The sequence below is a fragment of the Amaranthus tricolor genome, chromosome 1, assembly GCF_026212465.1.
Source record: "Amaranthus tricolor cultivar Red isolate AtriRed21 chromosome 1, ASM2621246v1, whole genome shotgun sequence".
Lineage (NCBI taxonomy): Eukaryota > Viridiplantae > Streptophyta > Magnoliopsida > Caryophyllales > Amaranthaceae > Amaranthus > Amaranthus tricolor.
In genome coordinates, this window is record NC_080047.1 from 42,116,454 (window position 1) to 42,128,979 (window position 12,526).

At 31.0% G+C, this 12,526-nt stretch overlaps 1 protein-coding gene across 1 annotated transcript; it reads left to right on the forward strand.

Moving 5' to 3' along the window:
• The first annotated feature begins 5,603 nt into the window (after positions 1-5,603).
• On the forward strand, positions 5,604-11,940 carry LOC130813511 (calcium-binding protein CBP-like). Its single transcript, XM_057679352.1, has 5 exons — positions 5,604-6,318; positions 8,557-8,603; positions 8,706-8,881; positions 8,994-9,012; positions 11,606-11,940. The coding sequence occupies exons 1-5, from the start codon at positions 5,763-5,765 to the stop codon at positions 11,708-11,710; spliced, it is 903 nt and encodes a 300-aa protein (XP_057535335.1). The 5' UTR covers positions 5,604-5,762; the 3' UTR covers positions 11,711-11,940.
• Positions 11,941-12,526: the final 586 nt, after the last annotated feature.

A 12,526-nucleotide genomic window follows, 5' to 3' on the forward strand; every position in this document is an offset into this window, starting at 1 on the left:
GTTTCTTCATTAGTATATTTTATTGATTATTGATTGATTGATATTTATTTTATATGAATCATAAAATATATAAACTGTATATAAAATACCATAATATAGTTTTTGAACTTAAGACTTCAGATTGTGTATATGAAAATAGAAAATTAATATTTAATTTTTGTCTTTTTTTTGGTTGGATCACCTCAGTATTGATAACGGTTTAATGAACCAAGTTTTAATTTTCTTTATGATTGTGATAAAAAAAAATTATGGTCTACATAAGAAAATATAGTAAATATCAATAGATCAAACATATTTATAGCCACACCATCTATATATATTTATAGTTAATCAACAAATATTACATGTTTTAATGTGTTAATTATTTCCTTAAATATGAAGTCAGTATCAAAAATTTCCCTATTAATGATAGAAAATAGGCGGAAAATTTTTTAATGAGAATGTGACAAGTATCCCAAGTAGTTTCTTCATTAGTATATTTTATTGATTGATTTTTGATTATTGATTGATTATTGATGATTCGTGATAGAAAATAGGCGGAAAATTTTTTAATGAGAATGTGACACGTGTCCCAAGTCGCTTCTTCATTAGTATATTTTATTTATATTTATTATTTATTTTATTGATTGATTGATTTATTAATTATTGATGACTTCCCTATTAATGATAGAAAATAGGCGGGAAAAATTTTAATGAGAATGTGACAAGTGTTTCAAATCGTTTATTCATTATAATATTTTATTGATTATTGTTTATTGATGATTATTGATTATTGATTATTGATTATTGATTGATTATTGATGATTTCCCTATTAATGATAGAAAATAGGCGGGAAAATTTTTAATGAGAGTGTGACAAGTGTCCCAAGTTGTTTCTTCATTAGTATATTTTATTAATCAATTATTGATTATTGATTATTGATTGATGATTTAAAATAGGCAGGAAAATTTTTAATGAGAGTGTCACAAGTGTCCCAAGTCGTTTCTTCATTAGTATATTTTATATTTTATTGATGATTTATTCATTATTGATGATTGATGAATGATGATTGATGATTGATTATTGATGATTCGTGATAGAAAATAGGCGGGAAAATTTTTAATGAAAGTGTGACACGTGTCCCAAGTCTTTTTTTCATTAGTATATTTTATTATTATTATTGATGATTATTGATTATTGATTCGTGATAGAAAATACGCGGGAAAGTTTTTAATGAGAGTGTGACACGTGTCCCAAGTCGTTTTTTCATGAATTATTTGTCATTCATGATGATTATTGATGATCATTATGTATGACAAATAATTAGTGAAGAAAATTTTTATTGATGATTATTGATTGATTGATTGATTGATGATTCTTTGTCTTTTTCAAAATAATTTTTGATTTTCATGTATTTTATGTTTTTTGATGAATTATTTTCGAAATTAAAATTTTATTAAAAAAACTTTATTAATTAGCAAATACTTCAATATAAATAATCAAATATATATTTTAAGAAACTTTTTGGAAATCTTATGTAGCTTTTAAATTCAAAAATATAATATTTTCAAGAAAATTTAATAGATAGTATCTAGTAAGAATTATTTCATATGACAAATCATATGAGAGTCTCATGAGGAATTTTACAGTCTTTTTATTAAATTGTATGATTAGTTTCTTTCTCTGTTCTAAAATATTTGTTATATTAAGATTATTGATATTATTCCTCATTTAAGTTTTTTTTATATATTACCGCTAATCTGTAAAAATATATAGTCAAGTGGATTCTTGTTTGAATTGTCTAATCTCATACAAGTATAATTTTTTATAATTTTTAGATGTACATTATTTAATATATAAATGATCAAAATATGAGCAACACAATGGATTGCGTAAAAACTCAATGTAGTAAGTATAATGAAACGGAATAAATACTTGTTATAACGTATAAGTATAAATTTCACCTAAATTAAGTAAAAGGTTAAAATAGAGATTTGGATCTTGTCTCGGTGTGAGCAAATATAATCATTCACAAATTGTTGGATAAAACGGTTTCACTGAGAGACGCACCTCATAAATAGGTTAAAAAGTTCATCTAATAGAAGTACATATTATTAGAGTATGGACTCCTTGTTTGATGTCATCTCGCCAAGAGACGATTTCTCGTAAAAATATATAGTTCATCATTTTTTTTAGACAAGATTCTAATATCAACAAATCTTACCTCGGCCTTTACTTTTCTCAACTGACCTTATAGTCTAAAAGAAATGAGAAAATAATAAAATAAAGTAAAAGAACACTTTTAATATTTCGCACAAGACAGGCTTTGGGTGGGGGTTTTATTTTTTCTGAAAAATGTGGACAAATCATACCCGTTCCTTTAAGGAGGGAGTAAAAAGAGATGCACGCAGTCAAAAAACTCCAATTGACCTTCGGCTCCACATATCAATGCTCTATCCATTGAGCCATAAGCGCTTTTCATAAATGAAAATAGTAAAATGATATATTTTATAGAAACCATGAGAAATATATCAAATGGGTGAGATGAACATAGTGGGTAACAATTAAAGAGGGAGGAAAAAGAAGAAGAGGAGGCAAGGGGGGAGAAAGAAGAGTAATGAATTTTTTATTCAAAAGTTCACTTTGAAGAAAACATGCTTTTTTTAAAAATAAACAATTTTTTTCAACGTAGTTTTATTTTTACCTAAAAAAAACCTTTTTCTTTTAATATTCTTCCCTTTCTCCCTTTGACTCCTCTCTTTTTTTCAATAAATGAAAATAATATCATTCCTTCAATTTTCTCACTTTTCTTTTCTTTCATTTAGTATTGATTATTGGAACAAATATGTCCAACGGGTTAAGGTTAGACATTATTTAATTAGTTTATTATTGAGGAAAGTCATTAACGAGGTTGGCTATCAATCAACTTATTTGAGAGGATTATTTGATTGGTTATGGAATATGTTTTGAGAGCAAGACTACGTGTTGTAGATTTGTATGTAACTATTTTTATAAAGATATGTGAAAATAAATTTAGATGGTTTAAAAATACGTAAAAAAAGACCACCGATATATTTGTGAATAGGAAAAAGTAAAAAACATTATAGTTAATGGGAAAAAAGTTATGATAAACCTAATAAAACATAACAGCAACAAAAATAGTGTTAGCACAAAAAGAATTGGAGGTCCAAATTGGACCCCTACAAACCCAGACCACATCACAAACGTCACCATTTTTTTTTTAAAAAAATGAGATTATTAAAAGGGAATACACATGACTATTAATTTTGTCAATATATATTCCGTTAAATTTATACTAATTTTCCATTGTCATTCTCGTCACTTAATATCGATTATCAAACGGGCCGCAAATGCCACGACATGCAAGTGTTGAAACAAAACCGACATTCCATTTCCAAATAGACGAACAAGGATGGTAACGGGCTTTCAATGATATAGCAAGAAGAGAGTTTGGATACCAAAAATTCTTAAATGAAACGGTCTCACGGTGAAATTATCTTTATTGGGATATTTATGTATATTTAGTCTATAAAAGTGATTACTTACAATTTTAAAGTGATCAGTTGAAAAAGATAGGCTAATTATATGCGTCCGTCTCATGATGGAGTGGTCTTATACAAGACGAGCTATTTGGATTTTCATGCAATCACACAATCTATTAAAGATAAAGTTTAATTCCACGTGGCATTCTCAAAGAAGGGGAGACAAATAAATTAATTTCATTGGTTGTAGACTGCTCACATGGCAAATTAATTACATCATTATAATTTCCTATCATAAAAAGAAAAAAAAAACTATTAAAAAGGGCAATAAATGCTACCATACATTCTATTAATTTTATTGTATAATAGCAAAAAGAAAGTTTAATTGTAAGCATGCCATTTGTCTTTTTTTCGGTTAGTATTAATGAAATTTGACTGATTTGCATTTTTTATACTTACCATATTTACAAATTTATATTTTCGGAAATACTCATACATTAATGGATGCAATAAATCACAATTTCCAATTATGGAGTTGTATATAATGCACTATTGAAAAATTATAATAGAAAATATATAATGTACTGTGTAGAACATTATATATTGTCTTATAAAATTCTGAAACTACACCGCGTAGAAAAATATACTACAGAATAAATTACATTTATTCTAGTGTAGTTGGAATTACACAATTTAGAAAATTATACTGCAAAATTATACAGCAATTTAGTAACTTAAAGTACATAATAGCTCCTTTTTTTCATCAATTGATATTTAAAACTAAAATGACATTAAAATATTAATGTATTTAAATATCCGTGCACTACACAGGTTTTATCCTAATATGTAATAAATACATTTAAGGAAATCATACCATATAATACATACTAATAAAAATGCTGAAAAATGACAAATGTAATTCTTAAATGGCCTTGACAAATGGAATTATTTTAAAAATGACAATATTTACCTAATTTAGAATCTAATTTTTTTTTTAAATTGGAGCTAAATCAGGTAAAGTATTTATATAATTTATTATAACAATTCTATATACATCACCTAGAATTTGATATGCATAATTAAATGAAAAAATGATGTATTCAATAAATAATTTTTTTAAAAAGCAATATTTAAGTTTTACGTTAAAAAATCACATATTCAATTAATTTAATTACATTAATATATACTTGTATTATTTTTTGAAGTTATATTTTTATATATTTTATACTCATAAATTATGTGCATTACACGAATTTACGTAGTATTTCCGTAATTGTTTTACAAACGGGCATCTTTAAAAGCTCCAAATTTCAAAATCCTAAGCCTCCTCCTTCTCTAGGATAACTAAAATTTTACAAACAACTTTCAAGTTCCGCCATTGGTATGAAACAAAAGTGTTAAGATTATCAATGGATTGCCTACCTTTGTGTTTGATCGAAAAGAGTGATCTATTCATAAATAATTACATATACGTGCATTGAGTTGGGCTGGACTCTGGAGGAACATTAGTTTTGCCCTCAAAATAAATTGTTTTATGAAAAATATATTTCCTCTCGAATTGTTGTACGTGGACAATACTCACATTATAATTTTGATAGTTGTTTTCTTAACATATTTCAATTCAAAAGTAGCATTTTAAAATTTTTTATATTTTTCTTAATAAATAACATTTATATAACTATTATAACCTTTATTTTTATCAAACATAAATAAATTTTCTTTCAACTAATTTAAAGATTAATATCCAACTACAACAACTTTAAGTTTATAATTTACAACCAGTCAGCCACTGACCACAGTCACCTCAATTAACATATACTCAAACACTCTATATTTTATCGAATAAAATTACATCAACTAAAAGAGATTTTGATATTTGAATTTATATTTTAAACACTTACTTTTTATTCGTTACTATGTTTTTCAGTGTGTAGTCGATCCTAATAAATTTGCCTTATTATTTTGAATATGAGTCTATAACATCAATATATTTTTTCACTATGTTCTCCCTAATTTATAAAATATTAAACAATTTTAACTTATTATATCTAATTTTTTAGTCTTATGGTGAAAATAAATGAGACTATTTAATCCGAAATGGGGAAAGAGGAGTGTGCTTGTTAGATTCAAAACCGCGGCCAGTTTTTTTAACATTAAATTAACGCGTCTGATTTTATGGCACATGTTGCCATAAAATATAACTCCCCCAATTCTGCAAAACAAAATCTTATCATAAATTCATAACAAATCCTCAACAATTCTCAATTTTCCAATTTCCAATGACAGGCTACCCGCCCAATCCTTCAAACTACAGCTACAGCCAACCATATGGCGCGCCACCGCCTCCTCAACCGCAGCCCTACGGCTCACACCAGCCTCCAACGGCTCAATCCTATGGCTCACATCAACCTCCAACGGCTCAACCCTACGCCGCGTCACCTTATCATGGTGCCACCCCTTCGGCTCCTCCAGCTTACAGCTCTAAACCCGACAAACCCCCAAAAGATAACTATTCACAACCATATAGTGCACCACCCCACACACAACCACACGGGTCAGGTTACCCTGCTCCTTCTTACGGTCCGCCGGGTCATGGGCCGTCGGCTTACCCACCATCCGGTTCAAGTCCATTCGCGTCGCTGTTACCTTCAACTTTCCCACCGGGTACTGACCCGAATATTGTAGCATGCTTTCAGGTGGCGGATCAAGATGGAAGTGGGTTGATTGATGATAAGGAACTTCAAAGGGCTTTGTCTTCGTACAATCAGAGCTTTAGTATGAGAACTGTTCATCTTCTTATGTATCTTTTTACTTCCTCAAATTCTCGTAGAATTGGTTAGTTTTTCTTCATATTTTTTTTCATTTTTGTTCGTTATTTTTATCATTCGCAAGTTTTGTCCATAATAAATTTTTTTTGTCAGTTTGTGACTAAGAAATCTGGGTTTCGAAACCCCATATTTGTTTTTTTCCTGATATTGTTTGATTGTGATTTTGATTTTTGAACTATCTGATTATTGAATTAGTACGCATCGACATGTGAGTTTTTTTTTTTGGGGATATTTAATTAATTCAATGCTCACGCGTCTATAGTTGGGTCAAGATTTAGCAGAATTGATAGATATTTGGAGTAGGTTGAGAGCTTACCAAGCTGTCTTTATTTGGAAATCTACGGGTCCCACTTTGGTTTGGTATGGGATTTGGTTTGAAATTTGAATATGACAAATGGAAAGGGTATGTATAAAGAGAGTTAAGGGTAATGTAAGTGTCATTATAGTGTTTTGTATAAAGAGAAGTGAGGCAATAAGAAAAAAGAGAGAACCGAAGAAATAAAAAATGATTGTTTGCCGTGGAAATGAGCTGTAACAATTTGGAGGTACTCAGCCCTTGTGAAATCTCGTAATAAACATTAAGCAAGAGATTGAGTTAAGTGAATTCCTTAAAGACTCATTCCAAACACTCCCTTAGGGTGTTTGTTTATGGGATTTGGGCCGTAATGAGTACGAGTGATTAAAATTTCGGGATTTGTAATACTATTTTAGGATGTGTTTTGAAAGAAGTAATTCATTTCAAATTGTTGATTTCATTTAATCAAATCAATAAAGAAGAATTTGAGAATCATAAGGTTTAGTAGGTTATTTTCAAATTTCTCAACTTTACCTACTTTTAAAGCAATGATAAAACTGACTTCAAGTCAAAATTAAATTTCATTGATTTGCCAAATATTAAATTTGAGTCAATTTTAGATTTACAAATGAAATTATGGCATAGCATTATTTAAATATCTTTTTCACAAAAAATAAAATTGAGCGTGTCAAACTAAAGAAAGGAAAAGGAGAAGCTAAAGATTGAGAATATTTAGAATTGGACATTCATTTGTTCATGTTTCGTTTTTTGTTCTTAGCCACAAATGTGACTATTATCCATTTTGGCTAGGCTTCTATGTGTTTTCCTTCACAATTTTGCATAAATGTTTAATATCACTTCTTCAATTTGTGATGCATATAAACGAGCTTTGTGAAGAATAAGAAAGGTCGCACAACTCTCCTAGCAAAATTACATTAAAATTTCTGTTAACATTACCATTTTTACCGATAACAGATGATCCCCAATTTTTTCAGTAAATTTTTGGTATCTGTGCTTTTAAGGGCAGAGTTTTCGTTATTAACGTCCTGATGAAGCTTTATATTTAGTACTTTGCTTGGTAATTTGGGAAGATTACTAGTATTAACAGCATACATGTTTTTACGTTTAGAAATTAGGAAGAACTATTAAGATGGAGAGGAGATATGGTTTCAATATCAGAGAAGGGGGATTGTGATTTTGCTAAATTGTACTCTGCAAACATTAAGACTTGATTGTTGAATGAAAATGGGAAGCTACTAGGTAGAAGACCGATGTTTCAATTGGATAAGGTTTACATGGGTAGAGTCTTCACTTTTGGATTTTCGCCAATGACGAATCTTGAACAATTTTTATGCGGTGACGAATTTCATACAAATTTGGGAGGCCAAATAAGACTTAAGTATTCTAACAAATTTGAGGGGCTTGTTCGGCCAACATTAAGATCCGCAATTGGTTGTAGTTGCCTAGCTATATTGGTACTTTTGTTCACATTGTGTTCTTTTTATCCTGATTCTAATACTTAATCTTTTGGGGTGAATCATTGGGTAAGAACTTTGGAGTCACCCTTTCCTTATCTATTTCTTTCCCCTTGATTTATAGGGCCTCTTGTCTATTGGCTTATCTCTTGTGTATAAGGGTCCTTGATGTTCTAGCGGGTGTAGGATGGGGAACTTTCACATAGTTTAAATATGATTTGAGGCCAAACCTTAATTCTTGATTGCTATTTAACCTGTTATTTTAGTTTAAGAAGTTATTGATCATCTTGATAACTATCAAAGAGATGCACTGACCTTTTGTATTCATTACTTTTTATTTTCGAGTCTGTCTCTTCCAATTTCCTGGAAGCATTGAGAATGCCTTGGTGATTGACTTCAAACAGACTCGAGTGTTTACTTGTTTATTTCAAATATTTTTGGAGGTTGTTTTTTTTACTACCATGTGATTGTGCAGGCCCCAAGGAATTTACTCTTCTGTTCTACAGTCTACAATCCTGGAGGGTATGTTATATTCAGATCAATTCATTTACTTATTTTTCCGTAATTGATTGATTTTATTTTAAATTATTTATTACTGTGCTTTTCCGTGGTGGTTGTTTCCAGGAAATATTTGAGCGATATGATAGGGATAGAAGTGGCAAGATAGATGCTTCAGAACTGCGTGATGCACTGTATGGTCTTGGGTTTTCTGTTTCTCCTGTAATCTTGGATATGCTTGTCTCTAAGTTTGATAAGACAGGGGGGAGGAGCAAGGCCATTGAATATGATAACTTCATCGAGTAAGTAGCCTGTTTTGATGGTTTATCAACTGTTATAGATTATAAATGTTTCAGAGACCGCATATCACTACATTCTGCTAACAATTTTAATTGTGTTTTCTCTGTACTGCAGGTGCTGCCTTACAGTGAAGGTAACCTTTTGTTCTTCTGTTTTCTGTTTATTTGTTGTATTTTATGCAATGCAATGCCTCTCTACCTGACATATAATTGTTTATGCATTTTGTATTGATAAAAATTCAGCCTGAAATTCTGTTTGAAGTTGCGTGTTCTTAATTTCTTGCTTACTTTGATCCTTTTTTTTAGAATGCATTCTTGTTTTCAAGCTTTACTTATAAACTGCTATGCGTCTGTAAATAACCGCACAAAACTAAGAGTACATTTGTTTTGGTTTCTTTTATCCCTTCAATTTATAAAAAATTGGGAAGGAGGGTGCTGGTTGGGTGGGTGGGAGAGTCACTGGGTGTTGTTTGGAGCTTGGGGAGGGTTATGGTTGAATATAGAGATTAAAGTTGTCTAGAAGATGTCATTACTTCTGAGTATTACTCATCGCGACTTCAAAACTTTCAGCTGATTAGACTTGGCTGGTAAGGATGTTGTAGCCATAGTGCAAAGACAAGGTCGTATCGTAAAGGTTTTCGAATTTGCCGAACTGATATTACCCATATTGTAAAGGTGTGAAAAAAACTACGTTTTAGGACGTCTCAACTTGCAAGCGATATTTTATGGTTTAGGCCGAAATTTGGCGATATGATAATCGCATCACCGCGTTACCGTATTACCGTGTCCATTACCACGCTCGTGACTGTTACAATATTTTTGTATCATGGTTGTATCAGAACGTGTGCAGCGTAATAGTTGCTTCCTTAAAAAGTAATTTGCTGGGTTTAATCCAGGAAAGCAGTCAAAAGACAATTTGTCCAACCCCACTCTTTTAACAATCATTGGGCTGTGTCCAAAGTATGAAGTATTCTTTTGAAGTTCTTATTTCCCACATTTTAATAAGTAGATGTGGACGTAGAAGCACTATATTATATTGATAGTTCACTTTAATTCATATATTGTAACAAAAGACTAAACCAGAAGTCTTTGTGTATTCAGCTTAAACAGTGAATCAACAACTCCAATAAAAATTCACTTGTTTACACTAGACATCAAAGTACATATTTCACACTAAAGATCATTAGTCAATAAAAATTAGATACACTAGAATATGAATGAAAGGATGAATGATAGTTATAGATTAAATATGAATTTGATCACTCCAAAGTTAAAAAAAGTGTTGATCAGAGCCTCATAATGAAAACTTGACTTCTGTGCTCACCCTATTTTCTTGAAACAATTACATTGGAGCCTCAGTCCCCAAATTTTTATTTAACTATTAGTTTTTGCGTACTCTTTCGTTTCAATGAATTAGCCCTATATACTTTTGGCGTTGAGATTAAGAAGTTAGGTATAGTGGGTTTAAAATCACAGGGTATTAAGAAATAAGAGAGAATGTAGAGAGTAAAAGTGGTGGAGTCATGTCCAAAAATAAAAATAAGGCAAATTCGTTTGGACTAAATGAAAAATGAGGCAAGTTCATTGAGATAGAGGAGTAATGGCCAATAAGGGTACAAGAATTGTGGTTTCTTTCCTATTACTAATTGGTGGGCAAATCTTTCCACTTTAACAACCCCTTTTGTGGCACTAGCAACTGTTTTTTTTTTCTTGGAAAATAAAATAAGTTTATTAAATAAAATAGGTACTAGAATAAAAAAAGGGTAGAAGAATAAAGCATTCGGTTTTCTTTATTGAGGTCAGGGCATAGTAAAACCAGTTGTTGAAGAGAAAATTGAAGAGAGAGAAATTTGACACTTGTAAAAACCAAAACAACATACCCTGATCTTAATTCTCAATATCAAGTGCATAATTTTTGGCTTGTAATAACAAAAAGGTTGTTTCCAATTATCAATTGATTATATAGATCATCTTCAATTTTACATAAATAAGAGACACATAATTTAATGAGCCCATTTTACTAGTCTATTATAATCATAGAAACCTCGAACATGGAACGTAACCTTGTTCCACGACACCCAAACACCCATCTCTAATAACTAGCAAAACGCGTCCCCAATCGCTCGAGGTGTCGTCTTTTGGGCTTCCATTTAGAAATTCAAGGAGAGAGAAGGGAGGAAATCATGAGATAAAGCCTTAAAGGCGAAAAAGTTTTTTAAAAAACAAAATGTTGAAGCACAAAAATCAATTTTATTTTCTTTTGATATTTACTTTACATTTTATACATAATGTATCTAGTATCTAGTCGTTTTCGAGTCACTCTTGGTTGAGTTCCACTTTTCCGTTCCCATCCCATGTACCAAAACAAATTGCCTTCCGGGTAACAATGATCATAATCCTAAACCAAAGACTTATAAATATTTGGCTACATTCAAAATGGAAATTTGTAAGAACCAAAAGCTGTTAGAACTTTAAGCAATATTCCAACTGACAGTTTAATACATATAGGAAAATGAAAATCAAAATTTGAACATGAAAGTTGAAGTATTCGAATGTTGGGAGATTATATTTGAAGAACTCCATTTAAGATTTTTAACTTTCAACATTAGAATACTTCTTTACATGAAAGTTCTTTTCAAGAACTCATGCGGTAGTTTAAGCCCCACGAAAGCGAATTTGGAGTAGTCTAGAATATGGTGGTTGATCCTTGTTTTGGTGTATTTGCAGGGTCTAACCGAGAAGTTCAAAGAGAAGGACAAGAATTACAGTGGCTCGGCAACTTTTACTTATGAGGATTTCATGCTCACGGTTTTACCTTTTCTAATAGCGTAATAGGCCTGTATGTTCATTGATTACTCTTCTGTTTGTATAATAGTATTTGGAATTATGTAATTTTCATGCTTGGATGTTGTGGCTAGATGCATCAAGATATGAAACAAACTCTGTCTCCAGTTGGAGCTGGTTTGATGAGTGTATATGATGTGGATTTTCGTCCCTTTTCATGATTGTATCTTGTATAAAAGATTTTAGAATTATCGAAGCTCTTATTTTCCGTTGCCAAATGCCAATGATGTGATGCAGCCCTTCCGCTCTTGCTAACGACAAGAATTGGGTGAAATGTCGCGTTTTAATGGTTGCAAACCGTGTTTCTTATATGCAGAACCCTGACAGTGTCCAATGTGATGTCGGGATCTTGGTTTACCTACTAAAATCCCATCAACGGCTGTATGGCTGTCTTTGTGCTCGGGGGAGCAGCTTTCTGAATGCAAATCTTGAGTAATTCTATAAATTCAAAGTCTCTTCTAGAATTGTGTTGATCTTTTAATCTTGCTTTCAGTAATGATGTGATTCCTCACTTGCTAATTCTGATCTTTGCCAAATACATCCCTCTGGGAAGTTTCTAATGCCGCCGACTGCAACTTCATTGTATTATTTTTAAGATTGTACTTAAAAATTTTTGTATTGATCATGCCTATTTATCACAGGGTCCTGTCTGCTAAGAAAGAGGGTGGATAACGGCAAAAAAAGGTCTGCAAAGGCGGACGGATTTTAAAAAATCGAGTTCGAGGGTAAATTTTTATAAGAATGTTTGCTACTTACTCAAATCCGTCCATGAACACCTTAAGTATAAGACTATCTTACCAGAAA